At 49.8% G+C, this 23587-nt stretch overlaps 1 protein-coding gene across 3 annotated transcripts in view; it reads right to left on the bottom strand.

Annotated features, from left to right (window-relative positions):
- The window catches only part of CASZ1 (castor zinc finger 1), a 188408-nt gene that overhangs the window by 20944 nt on the left and 143877 nt on the right, over positions 1 to 23587 (bottom strand). For 2 of the 3 annotated variants that reach the window (XM_019541674.1, XM_019541676.1), the window contains exons 5-12: positions 22351 to 23191; positions 17963 to 18031; positions 11565 to 11655; positions 9335 to 9499; positions 6549 to 6721; positions 4760 to 5586; positions 1492 to 1633; positions 255 to 318 (exon numbers count right to left, since the gene is read on the bottom strand). In XM_019541674.1, the coding sequence (XP_019397219.1) occupies positions 255 to 318; positions 1492 to 1633; positions 4760 to 5586; positions 6549 to 6721; positions 9335 to 9499; positions 11565 to 11655; positions 17963 to 18031; positions 22351 to 23191 (2372 nt within the window). The remainder of the gene's footprint in view (positions 1 to 254; positions 319 to 1491; positions 1634 to 4759; positions 5587 to 6548; positions 6722 to 9334; positions 9500 to 11564; positions 11656 to 17962; positions 18032 to 22350; positions 23192 to 23587) is intronic. The other variant, XM_019541675.1, reaches the window with a different exon arrangement.

Below are 23587 nucleotides of genomic sequence, written 5' to 3' on the forward strand. Positions count from 1 at the left end.
AAAAAAAAAAAAAAAAAAAAAAAAAGGTGTCAGAGGCTGCGATATATTTCTTCAGCCAGTTCATTAAATTAATTCGTAAGCAGTGGCTCTGAAATTATACCCGATGAAAAATGGTCTCAAAATTTAAATGGTACAAACTCATCTTATTAGAGGCAAAACATTAAAAAACAAACGCATCTCTTCCCCCCTCGCCATCGCAGCTTTAATTTCTCTTGGTGGGGGGGAATGAAAGGCGTTTGATGGATGGCTCTTACCTTATTCATAAGCGAGGATAAAAGAGATGAATTTGCCGAGACTGCGTGGCCATTTGATTCATTACTGGAACACACAAACCAACAGGGTTCAGTTAAGATGTGCACAGGGACCATGAGCACTGAGATTAATTCTTCTCCCTTCAAACTGCCTCTCTCCCCACCTGCGGCATCCAGAGGAAGACATGATGCCAACCTTCCCTTGGGCAGGTCAAGCTTCCATAGCTAAGATGGATCTCTTGACTGCTCAGCACTCCAGCTCCCACCTCCAATGTCCAGCATAGCTCCCTCTTCCTTATCAGCTGACACTCAGCCCATTCCCTATTCCCCGTCCTCAAGTCTTCAACCTACAGGCAATAAGAGGGCACTGTGACCAAGTCTCAGGCTCCTGGGTGCAGAGCTGTATAGATACCCGATGGCAACCCTGACATTAGAGAAGCATGAGTGGGACTAGTTGATCACAACCAAGGATTTTGTCCCAGACCCAGCTGAACTAAAGTAGGGGGAGGAAACCTCAAGAGCTCCAGTTAACCTAGTTCACTAGTCCCATACACCTCATCACCAGCGTAGTCTTCCTCATTTAGAAATCATCAGAAAGCTCATGCTCTCCATTACAAGGGTGGACGCTGTGAGACAGGGGCTCTATGTTGTGCAGGTACAGATGCATCAATGTGGCTATCAAAACCCACACTGCTCTAAGGGCATGCTCTCCTTGGCCAGGGGAAAGAAGACAACCGGCTACTAGGAGTCGCTGATGTACTCCAGTGGTTTCTTTGCCTCCTGTCACCATCACCTTCATTCACCTCACACCACCTTCACCGGGCATTGGACAGGGTCCTTCACGAAGGCACGGCCTTGATGCCAACCTTCAACCCCAAGTGTAACAATAGGGGTGGCGATAGGAAAACTGTGGTGGGGAAAGGCCAGTGGTCTAGCGTAGGAGACAAGACCTTGCAAGTTGTTGAGGCTCTTGATCTGCAAACAGAGCCTAGCGAAGTCAACGGGTGTTTGTCATGCAGCGAGGGCCTCAGAGGATGCATGTGTGAGGAAGTCATGGGTGCCTTGAAGGGTGCTCCTAAGACTCTTCCCTTCTCAATTTACAGATTATTCTGACTCACCGCAACCTCCCCACACATGGAAAGACCTTAGTGCAAATGACTCCCCTAGCGCTGCCATGTGTGCAAGTGATCTGGGCGCTCCGGGTTCAGGGGAACCACGCCTGCCTGCCTCCCTCTCTCACCCGTGATCCTTCACGCTCAGGTCCAGGCTGTGCTCTTGCAAGGACTCCTGGGTTGCTGCAGAGGAGGATCCCAAGCTCTCGGCAGGCTCCTGCTTCACTTGAACTGGATTGAACCGGCTGGGAGTTGTTGGCTGCCCATTCCCTGCAAGAGGGAAGGAGACAGAGAGGCCAAAACATGAAAGATGAATTGAAAATGAATGTACAAATGGTAAAACAAGGCGACAGAGGGAAATAAATGAATTAAACCACCTCCGCCGCCACCACCCAATAACGGGAAAGAAAAAAATAAAGGGGGAGGCAGGGAAGTGCTTGGGTTGCTGGTCAGCGTTTATTGCTGGACTGACATGATGGGTTCTGACGTCCACTCCAGCGTGGAAATTCTTCAAGTGATAATTATTGCAAAATTATGTCAAAGTTGTCCAGGCTACGGGCCCTTTAAAGGAGAAGGGCGGAAGGAGCGTGGGGGAGACCTGATTCTCTCCACAAACTGTCATAACTAATTTGCGGGGCTGCCTCTTAAGCGTTTATTAAAGACTCTGTTAATGCTGAGGCAATGTGGCAGCTTTCGACTGCTAGTCAAGCCCCCTTTCCATTCCCCAATCTTGCCGTTGCCTTAGCGACCGCTCCAGCCTTCCATTGAGCATGCCCAAAAGGAACATCTGCTGTGTCAGGTCTATCGAAGCTGACAGCCAATCAGATTGGTTCAAACTGCGTGACCTCTCTCCCATCAAGTTGTCCCGACAAAAGAGAAGTCTTTTTTGGGTTTCTTTTTTAAATCAGAAAAATCATTAAATATATTTGTATATGTTTAGGGAGAGAAGAAATAATAATAAAAAAAGAGGATGGAAGAAATGAAGGGAAAAGAAAGGGAAAAAAGTAAGAAGAAGGAGGAAAAAAAATAGAAAGAGAACAAAAAGTGGAAAAAAGTCGCTGACAGGAACATGTCCACTGAGCTTTTTTCCACAATCCCCAAGTGACTAAAATATTAATTTACCCTCAGGCACTACAGCTGACGGTGAGCTCTTTCACAGACAGCAAGTGGCATTTTATTAAAAAATAAAAGGGAAACCATTCCTTCCGTGACCTTTCCCTGTTTGAGAAAAGACTTTTAAAAATAATAATTAAAAAAGTATGTGATAAGGTCTTTCCCCTTCTTCGATCAGATGGCGTCAGTCCCCTCCCTTCCATGCTCATGGACGAATCGGTTTCAGATGGGGGCAAAGCCAACTCATCCACCTGGCCTACCCAAAGCCAAGTGGCCTCCCTCGGGGCCTAGGTGATGGGAAGGTTTTCAGCAGAGCGAGAGGAATTGCAAAGGCAGTCTGCCATTGCATGTACTCCTCTCAAGTACACTGGTAGAAATTCAGAGCAATTTGACTGCTTCTAGCTGGAGTACCTGGGATTCACAGTGGTGCCCCCAAGAGCCACGTAGCCCACATCTCTAGAAGAGGCCTGAGACGTTCTGGCCACAAAGGCTGATTGCAAATTAACTGTCTATGTAGGTTCTAGACAGCAGCAGGTAAAGGTTTAGCTGGTCCCACTGTGGGGTCCTCTCCCATCTTTCTGCTGTATCTTCGTGCTGCACCCAAGAAATGTCAATGCTTCTGGCAGATTCCCAGGGGACTAGCTGGCTGTGGGATCACAGAGAAGGAGAGCTACCTGCCGATCAGATCTGGGAAAGCAGAATGCGTGAGCCACTACTGCAGCTCCGGAGAGGATCTGCCGGAGGATGCAAAGGGGGGAGCTCCCACCCTCCCCCAAGAGGACAGAGACAGGGGAGATGAAAGAGAAAGAAATGAACTGGAGCGAAAAGGGAGTGCTGGATGGAGTGGACATATCACAGGAGCCTGCTGCCTGGCACAGTGCCAGGGTCAATGCTGTTGTTTGTCCTGTAATTACTGCAGCAGAGGTGCAAGGTGAAGGGGAGGGAGGCATTTGGTGCAGCTCAGTTCATGAGAAGAAACCTGCAGCTGTCAGACTCCTCTGAAGCGCTACTAGATACAGCAGGGTTTCCAGACTCTCCATTTCCCCTTGTGTCTCTTACTGGCTTCACCATCCTCCCCCCTGGCCAGCCCGGCTCTGGGTCTGGAGGTATGGTTATGTCTCGGCAGATGTTCTACCTTCTTTCTTAGGCAGCGTGCCCCCAATCACAGCTCCCCTGATTCCTTATGGATTGTCTACAGCAACCAGCCAGGCACTGAATGGTCCTTGCTGCTGTGTATTTCTTCAGACCATCTCCAACGTCCCTCCTACTTGTCCTTTCTTTTGCCCTGTTTTCCTGTGAAACAGAAGCTCAGCTTCATAACAGGGTCCTGATGAAGCAGAAAAGATTCTGCTTGGGGATATGTCAGCAAGGCCTCCAAGGGCAGAGCTGGTGTGTGGGACACTGGATGGACGACAGGGGCAGAGCTCAGCAGGAACCCACCCCAGAGCTCCAGTAGGAGAAGATGGGGAGAGGGAAAAAAGACCAAAAGGTGGTGACAAGCTGGAGGAAATGTGCTGATGTGTCCACCCAACAAAAGACAATGGCACAAGATTCCCAGGGAAGCTGTAGACTCTTTCACTGAAGGTTTTTCAAGAACAGGCTGGAGGAGCATCTGTCTGGGATGAAAGCTGATCCTCCCCAAAGGCAAGAGGGCCCTTGAAGTCCCTTCCAGCCCTATAATCCTCTATGAAGCAAAGAAGACAAACCTGAATGGGGAATGGGACATCAGGAGGTAGAAAGGGATATACCAGTCAGGCTCTAAATGCTTCTCAGATCTGACTTACTTTGCTGTTCCATGGAAAGAAAGGAACCACAAGCCCATACTTAGTAGCCAAACCCTTAGAGCTGGAAGATGGATCATGGAAGCAGGTGCTGTTCACTAGCCCCAGGGCTCCAGTGAATTCTCAATCCATTCCCCTTTTAATACAATGCCACTCACTTTCCAGCCTACAGCTTGACGGGTGACACCCAGGGACACGTTCCTTCCCCGCAGCTGAGAGAAGCTGTCTCTATTTATGGGCAAAAGCTGCACACATTTCCTGCTTCTCTTCCAGCTATGTGGGCAATATCAGGTTCCACAGAGATGCCCCCTGCTAAGACTGCACCTTGGGATCCCAACTCTTCAACTGGATTGGCTGAATGGCTTCTCCCAGCAGTATTCTTGTACAACTCTCCCCCCACCCGCTAAGCTCAGCTGCCAGCTGGTGGCTGGGTGATTTGACCCATTCTCTCCAAACCAGATGTCTCTCACTCCCAAAACATTTTCCCAGGAAGGTGACTCACCTGCTTCAAGTGCCATGGATGGTTTCAGTGCTGCTGCTGCCAGCCTGGCCATCATGGGTGAGATCAATCCTTTGCTGGCGGAGATCCTCTCCATAATGGACGCTGCTGGAGCTGGGGATGAGGTGGCTGCTGACTCACCGGACCCTGAGACGGCTTGGGAGGGAGAATCGCCAGAAGCAGAGGATGCTGGATTGGTGCTGGAGGAACCAGCTGCCATCAGATTGGCTGAGCTGGCTGGAAGTGGCGTGGAGACCCGGCTAGGGATGATGGAGAAGAAGGAGCCTGCTGTTCCAAGAAGCGCCGAGTGGGAGAGCAGGCCAGAAATCTTGGTGGCTGGTGGCATGCTGTTGGCAGGCTTGCTGGCCTGTGAGGAGACAAGCTCTGCAGCTGAGGAGGGCGGAGTTGGGATGATCAGGGAGACGGAAGACTGCTGACTGGTTGGGGAGGCACTCAGGCTGGAGTTTTTAGAGCTCATGGCAGAGAAGTCAATGAGGTCATCATTGCTGGACTCCTCCTGCTCGTTATCCTTAGCTCCAAGGAGGGAAGTGGGCAGGCCTAGCACTCCTGAGCTGCGGATGTGCCTGCGCTCGTGCTTGCGCTTGTGGGAGGTCATCTGGCTGGTGGAAGTGAAGGTGAAGCCACAGCCTGCCCGGATGCAGTGGAAGTGGTTGGTGGCCTTACTGTAAACGCAGCCCTCATATTTGCACTCCTCATACTTGTAGAACTTCTTGAACCCATCCTTGGCATAGGCGTCATCCTTGATGTGGTAGCTCTTGTGCTTCTCAATGTCACACTTGTTCTTGAAGGTGAATGTACATCCAGGTCGCCTATGAGGGCATGAGGGAGGGTGGGGGCTGCGTGAGTTCAGAGCAGAAAAAGCACTGCTGTGCTACCCGCCCACCCCTCTGGAATGGAAGCCATGACCATTATAAGGTAGTGGCCCCTGCTGGCAGAGGGCTTGTCGGGTCTTCTTAGGGATGACTTGGGACAATAAGATGCTGCCAGATATTGGAGCTGCTAATAACTGCCCCCATTTGGAAAAGCAGCCAACGTAATGTAGAGAGACACGTGCCCAACTCACCCACTCGCAATTCCAAACCGTGTATGAGCCCAAGGTGGACTCAGGGTCTTTCCTAGAGATAAACAAAGACACTAGCTGGGTGCAGCATCTACACGAGATGCTAACTGTGCAGTAGCCTAATAACACTGCGCAGTAGCGTGCTGGGAAAACCTGTGCTAATACACTACTGTGCAGTAGTATTAGGCTACTGCACAGTTAGCATCAATAAAAAGCCATGTGCCGACGCTACTGCGCAGTAGCACCAGTTACTGTGCGTTGATTTAGTACTTGGTTATGCAAGTACTTAACTTAATGCACAGTAACTACGGCACATTAATGACCATGTAGATGCACCCGCTGTGCCTCATTTTTCTTCCAGATGACAAAGGCACTAATGTAACACAGAGCACGGTTCAGCCTTAAGATGGGAGAGCTGAGTAGCTGGTGCTTATGGAGAACTCACGAGCACAAGAATGATGAATAATATCATGACATTTTCTCTCAGCAGTGACCTTTCCAGTGGGATCACTGGGGTCTCTGCCTTGACAGAGGTTCATCAAAGTTTTCCACTTGGACCTCTTTCCTTTGCTCCACCAGTGAAATACCATGGAGCTTCCTGGAAAGATTGGTTGTGCATAATCCTGTATAGAATCCTGAAATGAAGACTTTTTTTGGAGGGGCTGCATCTCTAATGAAGGATTAGAGGCCACCCTCCCCGGCCCATCTCACCTGCAGTGGAAATGAGTGGTTTTCTGGCCGTAGAACTGACATTCCACAGTGCCGCAGTCCTCAGTGGCTCGGAACCGCTGGAACCCATCGTTGATCAGCTGCGTGTTTTTCTTGTGGAAGTTCTCATGGGTCATCACATCGGAGGTGCTGGTATAGACTTTGTTACAACCCACCTGCCCAAGAATAAGGGGAAGGAACATCAGCACTTCCCTGGACCAGCCTATATTGCTTCATTATTTCTAGCAGCAATAATAAACAAACAAGCAGCAATATATATTGTAGTCACCTCTGTGTACTTCCCTTCAGAGTATTAAACCATCGCTTTGATTTCCAACCTAAGTCTGATGAGGCAAAGAGCCCGAGTCTCTGGGGATGAAGCAATATGAACAATGGGAAGGATGAAGAGGAAAGGTGGAGACACGGAAGGATAATGGCTACCGCTCAAAGGTGCAGTGGGAAGTGACTTGCTCTTGAGGAAGTCTGAAGAGACTGACAGGCACTGTCACGAGCCTTTGTCACTTTGGGAAGAACTGGAATAACTTAAGGTTTTTTATTCCAGCCCTTCACCTACGTGGGGAATGCTGGGCAGACTGGGAGTTACTTGCTTGTCTCCTTCCTCTCTGTAGCAGAAGAAGGAAGGCCTGCCACATCTCTAGGACCTGCAGTATACAATTCCATTGTAACCAGCCACAGAACAAAGTGGGAATCCTGGAGCCAGCCTGTTCCAGGGAACCGGTGGCTTGTTCCCATCACCCTTCCATGCTATTAATTCAATAATTTCAAACTCTACAGCAGATGGGAATGGTGTGACGAGAACGGAATGCTGCAAACCTGCCTTCCGCAGGGCAAAGCGGGCAGCCTTGCCATATTGAGTAAAAAACCGGTGGAATCTGACAATGCCATCATCCCTGCCGAGGGTGGTTTCTTCCCCCCTTCTCTTCTAGGACGACGCGTGCCAACGTCTGCACCATCTCAGAAGTGAAGAGAACGAAAACACCACCTCTCGGTTTAGCCCAGGTTGATTCAAACGGGCAATAACAAACCCCCTGACAAATACCCAGAGCAAAAAATAAAAGGATCTCCAACTATTTCCAATATAAAAGAGCCTCGCTCTCTCCGTGCTGACACCTTGAAAAAAGACAGACCCTGCGCGGCATTAAAAAAAAAAATTAAACAAAAACCTCCTTAGGAATAATTTGCAATGTGGCTCTTGGTGTTAAAGCCTAAAAAATGTCAGTTTATATAAACAACTAACTGAATTTTATCCACACCAATTATGGACATAAAGAAAAAAAATCCCATGAGGCAGACGGCACAAATCCTGCCATTTAAGCAATATTCCCTTTAATTGGGAGTTTACGTTCTGATACCTTTCCTCGAAGCTACTGCTTATATGGAAATTGACTTATGGGAAGGGACTGGGCACAGGGCAAAATTACCCTTATATAGATGTCTACACAGGGGTCTCTGCACAGCTTTTGATGGACTGAAGGTGGTAGAGTCTTGACTGCACTTAAAAAAGTAAGTGACTCCCATCCTGGTCAATGCAGCAAGACACTAAACAAGGAATATGCAGGCGAAATAACAAGAACAAGTCTCTAATAGAGAATCAGATGAAGCCTCTAATTCATCAAAAAGTACTAAGCACATGCTTAAATCCATCCCTATTCAGGACAGCATTTAAGTGTGTGCCTAACAAAATATGCGCTTAAGCCCCATTGACTTAAAAAAGCCAACCTTACTTCAAGTTAAACATGTGCTTAAGTCTACTGCTATTCAGCAAAGTGGTTAGGCACATGATTAAGGTCCACTGATTTTAACTGGGGTCTTAGGCTGTTGGGACAGTCTAGGAAGCAGGAGCCGATTGCCAGACTGGCAGGATCTCACATAGGTTGTCTGAACAGTCCCAGGGGACTTACATGTACCATTGCCCATCAACCCAGCAAAGTTTCAGGATGCAGTGTCCACTCCCCAGCCTTACCCCAACTTTGGATCCCACGCTAGGAGATGGGTGAGCCAGCATGGACCTACCTAGACTTTGTAAGAAACAATAAAGGAATGAAGTTCTTTGTCTGTAGGAATTCCAAGGGTGGTTGCACTATGGTTAAAACATGGGTGACTAAAACCTAACCATGCTCCCAACCCATGCTGCATCCATGCCTGATAACTCTCATAACTTCTCCTTTAGCACTGCTGGCAAGGGGGGCAGATTGTCTAGGTTTATTTCAAGCTAAATTACTGTTAATATTTGATTGTCCTAGCAGATGGCTACAGAGAAACTTGAATCAGTGTTAAAGGGCAGATGTTGGGTGAAGCGGCCTTATTGCAAGGTAGGTCAGATAGTCTGTTTGGGCAGAGGTACTAGTGCTACTTGTCCTTCCAACAGTCCCACAGAGATGGAGCATCTCTTTGGGTCAGTCAGGTATAGACAAGCAGAGACACTTGTATCTCGGTGCCCCACTCAGAAGGCTGTGATAAATGTAGAACAGCACTGCCCCTCATGATGCAATCTTTCATGGTCCTGCTCAGTCAACAGAGCCAGGCAAACTGGGTACAGATTCTTCATAGAGAAAGCTGAACTAGGAGGGACCAGAGGAGGCTATGGTCAAGCTCTATGGATGCTCTCACTAGTATCAAAAGGGAAAATGTTAGGAGCCTGAACTTCAGGAGCCTTCAAGTTTGCAGCACAAGAGGCATGGGTTAGGCAAAGTGGCTCTGGGTTCTTCATTGTTGCTACAGTCTTCCCCATGTGCCATGGTGGTTTCTCCCCAGCCTGCTCAAGTTACCTGCATGCAGTGGTAGTGTGTGCTTTTCCCATTCAGGTGACAGCCATGGTAGTACACGCTGCAGTCATCCAAGGGGCTGAAGCGCATGAAGCCATGCTGGAGGGAGTTATCACGTTTCTTGTGCATGTTGTAATGTCGAATCACATCCTGTTTACTAGTGAATCTCTGGGGAGATACAGAGATAGACAGAGTGAGACGTATAGGCATGTGAAGGGGCGGGAGAGCATTCCTGGATGCCTGCCTTTATAAACCTCCCCTAGTGTGAATTTAAAACTCAGTCATCAAATGTGTTTGCCACCCTAGGGTGCAATTCTGTGTGTCATCTTTGTTAAAGGGAAAATGCGTGCAAACAAAAACCGTTTCACTAGCTTTAAGTGGGGAGTGAAAATGAAGCTAGCCCACTGTCCAAGATGAGCTCCCCGCAGTTCTAGACACAGTTCTTCTGCCATGCTTTTAACTGCTTCTAGCTCAAGAACTGCTATGCGCTACAGAGGAAACTAGTGAACTATACTGTTTGAAAGTGAGCGATCCCAGCTTCAGTATCCCTGGCTCTAGGGGCGAGACCAACCGCTAAACCTGCATCAGAATGCACGTGGGGTGAAAATACTTTCACCTCCTCTGCTGCCTTCATCAATAGCTTTCCAAGTTCTCTAAAATCATCAGTGACCTTTAGCCTCACCATACTCAAAGGGGGTAGGTTGGCTTTACTAGGAAAAGAGGTGGCATCAAGAGGTGAAGCGATTTGCCAATGGCCACAAGAAGTCAATGGCAAAGTTGAGAAATGAACCTAAGTATCCCTGGCCCCTGACTGAAGCAGCTGACCAGATCTTTCATCCTCTGCCTACCTAGGCTAATGCATCAGTGCCCCACTCCCAGGGTAGACAAAGTGCCTTGAATATAGAACTTTTTGCTTTTATTTCCCACATACATCGATATTAAACAGTGAAGGTGGGAAAAGAAATCATATTTTTAAGGAAATCAATACTCATTTATTTTGAGGAGAAATTGAAAAAGCCAGTATTCTAATGTTTAACAACTTTTTCAGCTTCCCTTCATAAGAGACAAATGATTATCGCTTCCACACTGCTCCTATAATACCAATCCTGATCAATTCCAAGTGGATATGTGGCTATAGATTTCAACAGGAAAGCTGAGGAGGCTGGAGGTACAATTTCCCAGGGTGTACGCACAGGATTCCTATTGCCAATCAGAGTTAATTTGTGCCCACTTATTATGGCGTGTTACTTATTATAAAATATATCTCAGCCATAAAATAATTTGCATTTTAAAAAGCAGCCTAAATCCTTATTCCCTGTGAGACTAGAAAGCTCCTTTGCAAGCAACTCCCAGACTCTTTGGGAAATAATCACAAGGCCAATCAGAATAATAGTTTTTTTTTGTCTTTCCAGCCTTTGCGTTCCTTTCTGCTCCTTGTGCATAGAGGCACTCGGGCCATGGCTGGGGCTGTCTCACCTGATTGCCACTCTGGTTTAGATGGGTCACTGCCAGCATCCCTGGGTTAAACTCTAGGTTGACTGACAGAAACCTGCTGTCAAACTCAGTGGAGCTAAACTGGCTTCCCTTGCTGTGGTCAGACCCATTCCTTTGACAGCAGTGCCCCCTGGGGCTGGGGCAGGAGTCACACTGAGCAAAGAACCGAGGCACATGCAGGGATTCCCCCCTACGCACAAGCACACGGATCCTGACCACAGAGATGGCAGTCATGCTCTCAGACCAGGCAAGAGGGTAAACAAACAGAGCATGTGATTCAGAGCTGGCTTGACGTGGCTCCCCTGGCAGTCCTCCCAGTAATTACAGCACGGCACGTGCTCCTTCCCTTGCTCTCTGCCCACCCCAAGCATAGATCAGGGCTGCGGTCTGGTCTTATTGGGTGTTTGGTTGCTGCTGTTGTAATGTCACTTGGGCAGCAGGTGAGGAAGAGAGGTTCACTGAGCAGCAGTCCCTGTTTTCACACACGATTTAGAACCTGGCCAAATTTATCCTCTTGGTTATGATAGTGTGGATCTGGAGTACCCCAATGACTCCAGCTGATCCATGTTCTGCTCTCAGCTACAGAGGTGCATATCCAGAGTAACCAAGCTGAGTTCAGTGGTGCCAGACTGGTTTGACTGGAAACAATGTGACTCTGGAAGTTTCAAACAGGATCTCCCCCCCCATGTCCAGCACAGAGAGAAAAGACAGTGTGTCATGCTGTGCCCACCCCTATTACCTGATAGTTGCACTCCGGGTCCAGGCAGTGGTAATGTTCTCGATATTGGTATGCACAGTGTATGTGTCCGCAGTGCTGGCTGCCAGAGAACCTGGGAATGGAGGGGGAAGAAAGAAAAGAGAGAAAGAGATAAAATTAAGTTGATCCACTCCTGGGGCTGCTGACTCTGGGGATTTCTGCAAGGCAAGACACAAGTGAAACAGGCACGGCATCCTCCCTGTTGCACCGTCTAACTACCAACTCCAAGCATGCTGGGGAGACTGGGGACTTCTTTGAGTCACGGGTGCATTGCTGCCATCCCGCACTGCCCTTCGTCCTTTCCCTCTAACTGTTCAGTGCCAGGATGCCGAAGGAAAAAGCTTCCTCCAGCTACAAGCCCCTTTTCCAAAGAGGTTTTGTGTCTTTCTCTCTGAGGCAATACCATTACTAGGCTTCTTAAACTGGCTTTATTCTTTTCTCACTTCACTTCACTGGACTGCTCCAGAGTCTGATGAGCCCATGGGAACAGGCTCTTTCAAGTAGTTACAAGAGACAGGGGGCAAAAAGCTCAAGCAGCCAGGTTATTTTTCCCCTCTGGCCAGCACCAGAGGTCTTCCCCCATCCTGCCCAACCTGCTCAAGGTAGATGAGCAGCTCAAGGGAGCTTCAGCTGGAGCCACAAGGAAAACAGTATCATTCTCATGCAATGCAGCACCCCGCCAAAAAGCCATGCTGGAAGAAGAGGCGGGAGAAAGGTAAAGAGAAGGCCTGGGGTCAGCAGAGAGGCTGCAGATGCGTGTGTGACTCTCAGCTCTTCTGGAGCAGAAAGACTAAAGGACTGCAAAGGCTACTTGTTGCAGCTGGAGAGAGATGGGGCGCAAGCCGTAATGTGCCATATTTGCATTTCAATTAAGCGGGGAGTCAGCAGCTGCTGTTCTACTGCACCATAAACAAAGGTGATTTTTTCTTCTGACTCGCTGAGAGTTCAAGAGCAGCGTATTGAAAATTAGAGTATGTCACGGCGGCACAATAAGTGATAACAAATGGGGGTTACTCCCTCACTTGGAAGGGAGAGACACACGATCTCTCTTGTTCAGGCTCCTCTCTAGGGAGCAAGTCCTGTCTCCCTTGTGCCTACGAAGACCCCCCACCCCAGGGGAAGCAAAACTGAGGCTTTCAGCATGTTTAGGGACCAGATGAACTTCCCCGGGGACTGGAGCCCTCTCTCTAAAAGAACAGTAGCAGTAGGCAGATTTCCTAAGTGCTCAGGATCCCAGCCTCCCCTTGTACCTTACCCCCATCCCTTTCCTTTGCTGGATCTCTCGCTGCTCAGGCAACTCTTGTGTTGCTGCCTTAAAAGGATGTTCTGCTGGAATCTAAGGGGCCATTGGATGCACCGGGGTACTGGATAGTAAAGGAAACTGAGGCTTTTGGACAAAGATTACTGGATGTACAGTCCAGAGCTGCCAGTGGGCAGAGGGAAAGGAGCCAGTGTCTGAGAAGGTGAGAGAGATCAAACACCAGAATAGAAGGAAGATTCAGCTCTGCATGTTGCAAGGCCAAGAGAAAGGAAATAGCTTAGAGAATGAAGCAGGTAATGTAGATGTCTAGAGGAAAGAAGACAGAAGAGGAAACATCTAGAGAATAGATTTCTTCTCCCCACATCACTTCACAGGACAATATGGCTCTGGGGTGGAAACCGTCTCTCAGGTCCACCAGGCTAAATGCACAAGAAGACTGGGCAATACACAGTAAGAGAGATCTCTTCCTCCCAGGACTCTGGTTTCAGGCCTTAGATGAGGCAGGGTGGAGATGGAAAAGAATGGGGCTAATGCTGGAGAGGGATTTAGGCGGCAAAAGGAGATGTGGAAGAGAGGAAGACAGGTCATGGTAGATGGCTCCCAGCTGGGAAAGGGGTGTTCTGGCTCAAAATGATGATCTTAGAAAAGGTACGACACAAAGTTGGATGTGATGAGACAAATGTCTGAAATCAGTCTGGAAGTGACTACCACCTGGGAGATCTTCCAGACCTGAAAACCTTTGTGGAAATGATGAATGACTCAGGGTTGGGAGATGAAAGGACATGATGGGGGAGTAGTTGAGCCATGGATTACATTTTTTTCTGCAACCCCTCCCAGTCAGGATGGTTGAAGAGGAACCAGGTATCCAGAGTCAAGAAGGGAAAGAAGAAAAGAGGAAAGAGAAAAAAAATGAGGAAGGCCACATTAAGTAAAGTGCCTAAACCTAGGAGCAAGAAAACAAGATCCTATGAGGAAAAATGAATGCAGTGTCTAATATTCCCAACCTGAGTGTAATGGTATCAGGTGGGGGGGGAGGGGAAGGAGTCACCATCAGCCCCTTTTTGTATGGCTAAAAGTGTGAGGATCCCATTACTTTTTTTCTGTAGTAACATGAGGTCATGCTATGGAAAAGGTTGAGGACAGATGGATTAGACAATAAGCTGTAGGGAGAACAGAGCGCCATGGCGAGATTAGATAGATACCTTATGGTGAGACTGACATACAAAAGAGACCAATATACAGAAATGGATGAGATAAATTAGACAGGCACTTGCAAGCAAGCAGAGTGCAGTATCAGAAGAAGACAACACAGCCAGCAGAGAGCCTGTCTTCAGGAAACCCCACTCATGCACAATAGCCTGGATCACCCCTGCCCCCAGCAATCCCATGACATCCCTGAAACAATCACAGACCCTAGTTGGATTGGGGATTGTCTTTTAGTGCCATTTAGCAGTGGGAAATAATGAGGAAGAGCCAACACCAAGGACAAAGCCAGCTCTCTTCAGGCCACCAGCAAGTGCTCCACAGGCTACAGACCTCAGAGACAGAAAGGATGCACAGTCCCTAGCTCCGTCTAACGGTGCAGTGATCTCCCCTCTGGTCAGCATACAAGCCTCTTCCTAACCTGAGTCTGCCTGCTGCAACTGAATTTCAGTGGGGCTCACACTCCCCATCAAGCAACCTCTAGCTTGGGAGCCACCGATCTAGACACAGACTGGAGAGAGGCAGATAGATCTGAAAAGGGCAATAAGAGGAGACGTGAAAGCAAGACATTGGGAACAAGCTTCACAGAGCATATTGTGGAGGCAACTGAAAGAGCTGGAGAGCCTGAAAGGGAAAAGACAGAGGAGAAGGGGGCTCTGGAGTCAAACATTCAAAGACAAATTAGCATCTGCTCACAGGCTCTCCCCATTCCCTGCCACCACATACACCAGGAGTGCATGCAGTAAAGAGCATGAGAGAGAGGCAAGGAAAGGCTAGAGGGGATCTCGAAAGTAAAGCAGTGGGATGAGTTAGGGCTGTGATGGGGCAGGGGTGTAGGATGGGGGGCTCTGGGTACAGGACAGAAACAGGGAAGGGAAGGTTTGGAGGGGCACACCATGCTGAGGTGGGGGAAGAGGGCTAGGGCTGGAGTCAAGCACCATAAGGTAGTTCTGAAGTGCAGAAGAAACCTGAGGTTGGTCATGGGGATGTGGGGCCTCCAGGAGATGGAAAGGGGACGTAATTGACAGAAGAGAGCGACATTGCTAAAAAATTAAATGCCTTCTTTTGCCTCAGCGTTCACAAAGGGAGATGGGGACAGATGCCAGACGCAGACATGCCTTTCCCAGGGGAGGGAGAAGAAACACTGCAGGAAATCAGGATCACGCCAGAACAGGTGACTGAGAAACTGGAACAAACCTTAGCTGTGGTGGGGAAACAAACCAAGTGGCAAACAATGACGCTGGGTTGCACAAACAAAGGCGTGGGGTGGGAGGGAGTGACAGCAACGCCAGACATGTACAAAGGGCACCAGGGAGGCTAGGAGTGGAACAGGCTGCGCCATCGCTGGTCCATCCAGTCCAGCATGCTGTCTCTGAGATGGCCAGCACCAGCCGCTGGAGAAGAAGGGTCAGGCTGGGGTCCTGCTGCCTATGGGGAAAGCTTCCTTCCTAGTGAGGTGAGATGGGGAAGAGACAGCAAAGGGTAGGGAGTAAGGTACAGGACTGGAGGGCTGAAGAAAGCAGGTCTGCCTGCTGTGGAGGAGAGGGAGATGGAGACTGTGACACACATGCTCTTCATGTGATCGTATGAATGGCACTGGCCAAGCGGCTGTATGAGCTAAGATCAAGCAAGGACTACAGCTAAGGGAAGGGCCGGGACCTAGAGGAATTGCTCTTCATGAGATGGGTTACCCAAGGCAGCAGCAGGAGTAACTTGTGGTTTCCGCTTGGTGAGAAGGAAACAAGGGCTGTAGCAATGTGGGGGTGGCACTTCAAGCTCCTGGCCTCCTTTTGCCTTGGAGTATGCTACAATCTTATATCTGATGGTGTGTGTGCGTGTGTGTGTGTGTATATGTTACAATCTCATATCGGGGGGGGGGGAGTGTGTGTATTTGTAATTCAACAGTAAGTGAGATGGGAAGCTCCTGCTACTGCACTGCCACGGTGGCTGGACGGTGTTCGGTGGGACAGTGTGCTTTGGGGCCTGCCCGGTGGGAGCAGGGAGGCAGGATTCTTGCTACGTTGCATTAACAACAGGTTAGGCTCCTAAAGGGTTATATTTACCCTGTGCTTTTTCTGACACTTGAAACAGTTCAAAGCTATTAATTTTTAAAGCGCAGCATCTGTTTAGTTTTTCAAAACAGGAAAGCTTACACACCACACACTCCCTGACACGCACACACATGTACATGCACACTCCCCAACTCTTCCTCAGAACATCCCTCCTCGTTTACACAAACGCGCCTCCATTTACAGGTACACGCGCGCATTTGTACGCATCCACAATCCCGTGCACCCGTACACATCCCCCCTGTGCAGCACTCTCTGTACCCCCCCCCCCCCCCCCCCCCCCCCCCCCCAGCACCTGCTCCCCCCTTCATTCGTTCAGTTGTTTTGACAGCAAGAGCCAGTCCCAGATCTGGCAGGAGTTAGCAAGGAAAACTGAGATAAATAAATAATAATAAAAATAATAAATAAAGAAGTCAGCATGCTCAGTGAGTGTTTACAGACTCATTACCCTGTAACGATGATATGAGAGAAGGAAGAAAAAAAAAAAACCCACCCCAATTACAAGGGGGAGGAAACCCACACGCAAATAAATATTTAAGTAAGTGCTGCCAGATGCACCATCTGCTGAGGCACTAATAATAATAGCAATAATAATAATAATTACAAAAAAGAAACCACAGAAAAAATATAAATATACAAGGGAAAAAAACCAGCTCAACCCAAACTAGCTAAGTAAGAGGTTTTGTTTTGTTGTGCGAGAGAATGGATTATCCCTGGGCAGCTTTTGGCAGTGGCTTTGGTGAACTCATTAAGCTAACTGTGCAGCACAGACATGCTCCCCCCACCTCTTATTTTAAGGCTTTAAACTGTTTTTAAAACCATGTGTAAATTAAAGGGAAGTTGCTGGGCTGCTAAGGGGCGGCCCATGGAGCTTTTTAAGGCAGGAAGTGGTGTCCCAAAGCCACCTTGCAAACTTCCCTTCCTGCACTGTCTCGGCCCAGGGGGAGCTGCGAGGAGAGGACAGGAGTGCTGCGTTTAGAGCGGCTCTTTACTTGCACTGGGCACAAAGGGATGATTTCTTCCCTCTGCTCTCCCAGCATAAGCATGCTGACCTCAGTGGAGTGCAGCTGAGAGAGGACTCAGCCTTCAGATCCCCACTGGTCTCTCAACACTGCCTAGCCAGGGTGGAGGCTTGGCACCCAGGGGAGAAGATTATTTGGCTGCTGAATGGCCCTTGCTCCCTTTGGCCCAGCGAGGCAAGGGTGGGACTAAGCTCTTGATCTCATCTCCAGTTCTCCTGAGGGCAGGCGAGTGGCAGCCCATGCTGGGGCACCACTGCTCTGGGCCCTTTGCTACGATAACAGAATAGCCCTCCCTCTCTCTTCCCACCTCATCTTCCCTGTTGCCCCCCACAGCCCTACATCCCAGGGTTGATGCAGGCAGGACTGGGGGAGCAAACCCCTTGCTTTAATTTTTTGAGGCCTGTTTATGGCTTGCTCTGACTACAATGCTCTGTATGACCCCCCCACCTCCAGCCTTGAGATCCCAGACCCCAAAAAGGGCAGAAGATATAGGCTGGAAATAACACCGGTGGGCAAGGAGAATGCCAGCCAGGAGGCCAGGGACTGCACTAGAGCCCAGGCCTCCACAATGAGGTACTTCTTCACTGTCTACTGGGGCCGTGGGGGGAAGAGAGCTCTCGTGGGCTCCTCGGGCTTGTTCACAAGTTCCTGCTCTGGGGTCCCGAGGGGGGAACAAAGTCAGTATGGATGTCAGAGGGAAATGGAAGACTCAGTGCCCATGACTGGTGTATACATTTCACCCGGACAGACAGACGGACGAGACCCCCCCCTCCCATACCCTTCCCTCCCAACCATGTCCCCGAGAAAGCCGAGGGGTTTGCCTACCTGGCAATATATTTCTGGTAAATATTTACATCTTCGCTGACAGCTGGTTTGTCAGTGGGTAATCCGTTCCTAATGAGAAACACACAGGGCAGAGCTGGTTAGCAGGCAGTGGCAGGGCACAGTCGAAGCTCCCCGTCTCTCTCATGCAGCACTGAGCAGACCAGGGCACTGGGCTCTGGGAACAGTATGCAGCAGAGATACCTGCCTGTGTAACCTCCCCCCTCGCCCTCTCAGCTCTGCACCCCCTTCTCCTAGGGACACATCTCCCTTCCTGCATCTCCCATGCCCCCAGAGCTCATTCCTGTTTGCTGAAGGGGCTAAGAAGACCTGCCACAAGCCACAAAGACACCACTGCCCCATCTACACAGAACCAGAGGTCATCTCAAAAGTGGATGGTCCCAACCCTGTTGTAACATGTCTTCTGCTTACAAAAAGAAAGCTTTAAATACATGCCTATACTGTGTTAAACCACTGGAAAATAATAATAATGACAAGAGTCTAGCACGATTCAGACACTGTAAGCTCCCGTCTACATTAATGACCAGAACCGTGCTGCGACTGTTGGAGAGCGGACTGCGTTTGTGATCTGACCACTGCAACATGGCGGCAGCATAGAGAGGGCTTTGATTACACTCTCCCAGTGACCCCACACCCTGCTGACAGAACCACAAATATAGCTGTGTAGCTTTGCAATGAGGCATGAAACACGCACTGCACCCAACCATTCACTTGGAAAAGTATCTGCCTTGAAACTGGCACAGAAATTACGTCTTAGTTGGGTTCTCCAACAACAGCAAGAAAGAACCTTAGTACAGCCAGTCTGGGCTTTGGCCAACAAGAATCATTGCTGCAGACCTTGCAGAGTGGCCAAGGAGAAATAGGCTGCACTTGGGTCTTCCTCTTGCATCCTGGCGCCCTTCTGTTTTGTGCCAGCTCCGAATCCTGGTTATGCCAGGACAGCTCTGCAGAAGTTTCACATCAAGTAGGTAAATGAATTTAGCCCAAGTTAAGAGCATTAGGAGTTACCCAGTTAATACCCTGAATTTGTGTGTGTGTGAGAGAATGAAGGGGTAATTTCTGCCAGGTCATTTGGTCCCAGAGGGTTTCTGAATGGAAAGGCAGGTCCTGGATCACGCAGTGAGTCCTGTCTTCACTAGCACAGTTATCACTTTACCTCGCATGCCCCTCTCATCTCATGGTGCACACTGCTCTGGATCTCCCACTTGCTGTACAGTCAGCCTTCAGACAAGCACAAAGGCCAGCAAAGCTTTGGAGATTCCCCAAGTTGGGAAGTACAGCAAGTGCCCCCATTCCCCACTGCAGTGGTGCAGCGAGAGGTTGCTTTGACATCTGAGGGGCACAGAAGTGCAGCCTGCAAAGACCTGGAGGGCATGTGTGGGGGTAGCTCATCTTTATGGCAGTGAAGTTAGGCCCACCATGCCCAAACAACACACAGGTAGGTCTGCAGATGGGCAATGGAGGAGCTGCATGTCAACAGGAGAGCATTACTGGTCTGTGTCCAGTCCAGGCACCTTGTGGGTTAAAGCAGGAGAATGAGAAGCTGCCTCCACTCTGACGGAAGTGTCCTCCCGGGGGCTGTGCCTGGTTTGTGATACCTCCATACCTGGAGGGAGGAGCAATCACAGCTCCATGAGAATGCTCTGCCTAGCCACAACACACCAAACACACCCACAGGTCTGCAAGTGTTCAGCAGAGCACAACTGGGTGGAAGTCTCAAAGCAAGCCCATTGCCAGCTATACTCCCATCACCATGTCCCCTCTCCCTCATTCCCAGGAAGTCCTGTGGTTAGAGAAGGGATCACCGTGACACTGCAAACCTTCATCCACAGCAGAAAAAAAAGCATGGGGCTGCAAGAAAGGAACAGAACCAGATCCTGATGAAAAGCAAAAGCAAAGCAAGGGTGCATGAGCAGCTCCCTGCAACCCCAAGATGCCCAGGCAGCACAAGGGCAGGAGAGAAAATGCTCAGAGGGCCAGACTGTCCTTGAGACTCAATGGACTTCCTCTTTCCGGAGCTGCAGACCTGTGGCCTGACCACGATAAGGTGCTGGCCACATACACATATTTACAACTAAGTGTCCTGACAGCAGCAGCCCCTGCCTGCCCTCTGAAGCAAGAAACATCAGTGAGAGTGCGAGTGAGTGTTCAGCCACAAGGCATTTATAGCATGCTCCTGGCACAGCAGGGAGCCCGCTGCCCCAGGGGCTAAACCAGGCTCTGTGGCAGAGCCAGCAAAGTGGAGAACGCTACTATCTCATTGAACAGCGCGGCACACAATGACGAGGGGTGTTGGAGGGGTCACAGCGCTCCCAGATTGGAGGCTGGGTGATAAATTTAGCTGCAGCTCATGATAATGCTTTCCTCTTTTCCAAACACTGGAATAAAGAACCCACAGCAATGAATTAACGTGTCCCACAGGAAGCAGAGACTCCTGCCTTGCACAGGGAAACTGAGGCACAGGAGATGGATCACTGGCAGTCAGGAACATACCCCAAGTCTCCTGACTCTGAGGCCTATATCATAGCTCCAGGGGCAGTCTTCCTCCCTACAGAGGGATAAGGCAGGTGGCTGGACACAATGGCACTGGTGTGACCTAGAAGACCCAGACCTGGTACAAATGATCTCATGGGGCTCCTGGGTGATACAACCTGTTCAGATGTGGGGACCAGCCAATCAGAAGGCCACAACTGAGTTCCTCGGTGGAAAACCACATGATGGGTGTCACCTCAACCAATGGAAGGGCAGGGTAGCCAAGCAGGAGGAGCCTCCCTCCCATAGGCATCCTTGAAGTACATTGCGGGGAGCAAGCCCCAGGAACCAATAATGCTTCTCACAAAAGGTACTCAGGTCCCATGAAGCCAGAGAATCCAGCCAAGATGGGGAAGCAGTGCTCACACTCCCCTGCTCTGTTTGCACCCTGACCCTGACAATTTCCTAGAGTTTAAGGTCAGCCCATCAGGTCCAGTCCCTTTTATGGGGTCAGCAGTTTCCTCTCCAGAAACAACCTCTCCATCTTATAACCCTAACCCCGCGAGGCCTTAGGATGGGAGGAGTGCTGAAGGGTAGCTGCATTACTTTGTCCAGAACCTGAATGCTGGGGGAAAACAAAGCTTGTGCTTCCACACAGCACTGGTGGAGCAGTATTAATCTCTCCCTTGGCCCCAGCAAACATACCTGTCCTCTTCTTAGATGGCTACATCTACGCTAGGATTCCTGACTAGTGCTTCTAACACTACAACAGTGCTGCTGGGCACACAGCTCCAGCAATGCTACAGGGACCCTGGTGTCTTAAGGACCACAACATCTAATCCTGCTAATAACATGTCTGCATGTCAAGGTGGTTGAAGTGGCAGTGCCCATATGCCCATGTCTATTTGCATGTCTCCTCCATTGCTACCTCAAGCAGAGCTCCCCTCGGGACAATCCATGCAGGTATCCCCATGGCCCAGTAAGTCACCGGTCTCTTGGTAGAGGATGCCAACAATGTGTCAGGGGGTTATTAGTACTAACTGGGGTGGTAGATGTGCATGTGAGATATGGCATGTCCTGGCCAAACTGGAGGTGTTTGCCCAGTTGCAGGCTTTCTTGCCTCATTTCCATCTGTGAGGAACGGCTTAGACCGACATAACATGACCTACTGTGAGAGTTTTGCCACTGACTTCACTAGTAGAATCGGGCCCTTCTCCAGTTAGAGAGATGTGCTGCTTAAGAGATGTGGAGGGCAGAGGGGAAGAAAGCGGCCACGATCCAGACTTGCACGTCAGAGCAGGTCACCCCTCTGTGTCTTGTCTCACCCTGGGATCTGTGCCTGGGTAGGGGGCTGATGGACTCAGGCAGTTAGGACCTCATGGGTACTGGGAGTCATTTCACGAGTTCATCTTGCTGTGAGCAGCCAGGGATGAGGACAGCTGACAGGACAACCAAGCTGTCTTGCAGCCGGTGTCCAAGGAAACAGGATTTTCACTGGCCCCTTGCTTGCCTCTCACTGACTAGTCCCACTGGACCTCCCCAGTTGCCTGCAGCACCAGGTGAAGATGCCTAGGCCTGGCTTTGGATCCTGACCTCAGGCCATGGCTGCTTCTGCTGGCTGTCTTGTTAACCTTATGTTAACACTGTCCTTAACAGCCCAAATCAACTCCAGTTCTTTTTTCAGGGTTAGGGTCAGGGTAGGAATTAGGATGTTTAGAAACCAAGACAGATTAAAAGACTCAAGCAAACCTGGCTGGTGGCTTGAGCCAACCTCTGAATCAAAAAACTTCCCCTGATATGAGCAAGGGGAGGACAGCAAACTTTCCTCTGAGGGACCCACAGTGCCTCCTCATGTCCCCCGACTAATGGAAAGTAAAGAGAAATGGAAGGGCACTTACTTGACTGTAGAGACCGTTCCAGTTGTGATGGAGTCTGTCTTGGAGAAGGTTGACTTCAGGTACTCAGGGGTGTTGAATGGCAAAGAGACAGGCTGTTCAGGCCCAGTCACTGGAGCGCTGCTGGGGGTACTGGTGAGAGGAGTGGGGGTCAAGCTGGGTGCAGCAGGCTTGACTGGAGTGAGCTTCTGGATGTTCCTCACGTCATACTTGGAAGGCCGGCCCACCTTGCCCGTCTTGAAAGCTATGGCCCCTCCCATGTCTGGATTGCCTTCCCCAGGCTTGAAAAGGTGCAAGTACTTGACATTCTCTAGATCATACTTGGAGGCCTTCTTGTAGGTGTTGCCATTCTGGGGCCTAATGCTCTCACCTGTCTTCAGCTTCTGGATGAAGAAGTCATACTTGGAGGCCCGAGACATCAGCCCCTGCATCTGGGAGCTGCTGGGAGAGGGCAAGGGCAGGATGGTGGCTTTGGTCTCCGTCAGCAGGGAGGCATCTGGACCTGGCAACCGGATGGGCTGGGCCAGCACTGAGGAAGCCTCTTTGCCCAGCTTGGAGCTCAGCTCTTCAGGCCTGGTCAGATGGATGGGCCAGGAGAGCTGTTCGCCAGCCTTGAGCTTGCGGATATACTCCTCGTACTTGGAGAAGCGGGCCCGCTTGCTCATGGCATCCTCGCTGGGCAGGGAGGTGGCGGCCGAGGTGGCCTCTGAGGTAGCAGCATTTAACTTGTCGAAGCTGATCTTGCGGGCCAGCTCATCCCGCATGTTCTGGTCGTCGTAGCCGAACATGCCCAGGAACTCATTCATGGTGGTGGCGGCGTAATCGCGCAGCGACGAAGCTTCCCCTGCAAACAGACAGCGAGAACGAGTCACACGGGGTGGATTTCTCCTCTCCTGAAAAGGCATCGGTGGGGGTGGGAGGGGGGAGTGGGGAGAGGGGAACATGATCTACTGACGTTTGGCTCACTTGTTAGGTTTTACGACTCTTAAATTAATTTGTTTAAAAAAAAAAAGTAATTAATACTGGGGTAAAATAAAAAGAGTTCATCAATGCCAGGAAAATCAATTTCCTAAATGTTCTAGCCGATGGCTTTTCAGTACATTAAACAAAGTTTCATAAATGTCTCTGCACTCTTGCCTTGGCCTAATATGAAGGAAAAGTAATTTTACTGGAAGTGAGGCCAGTGCCAATATGCTGGGGTTTGCGCAGCTCTGTCCTTGTGTGTGTGTGTGTGTGTGTG

Source organism: Crocodylus porosus, unplaced genomic scaffold (assembly GCF_001723895.1).
Source record: "Crocodylus porosus isolate Cpor-Errol unplaced genomic scaffold, CroPor_comp1, whole genome shotgun sequence".
NCBI lineage: Eukaryota > Metazoa > Chordata > Crocodylia > Crocodylidae > Crocodylus > Crocodylus porosus.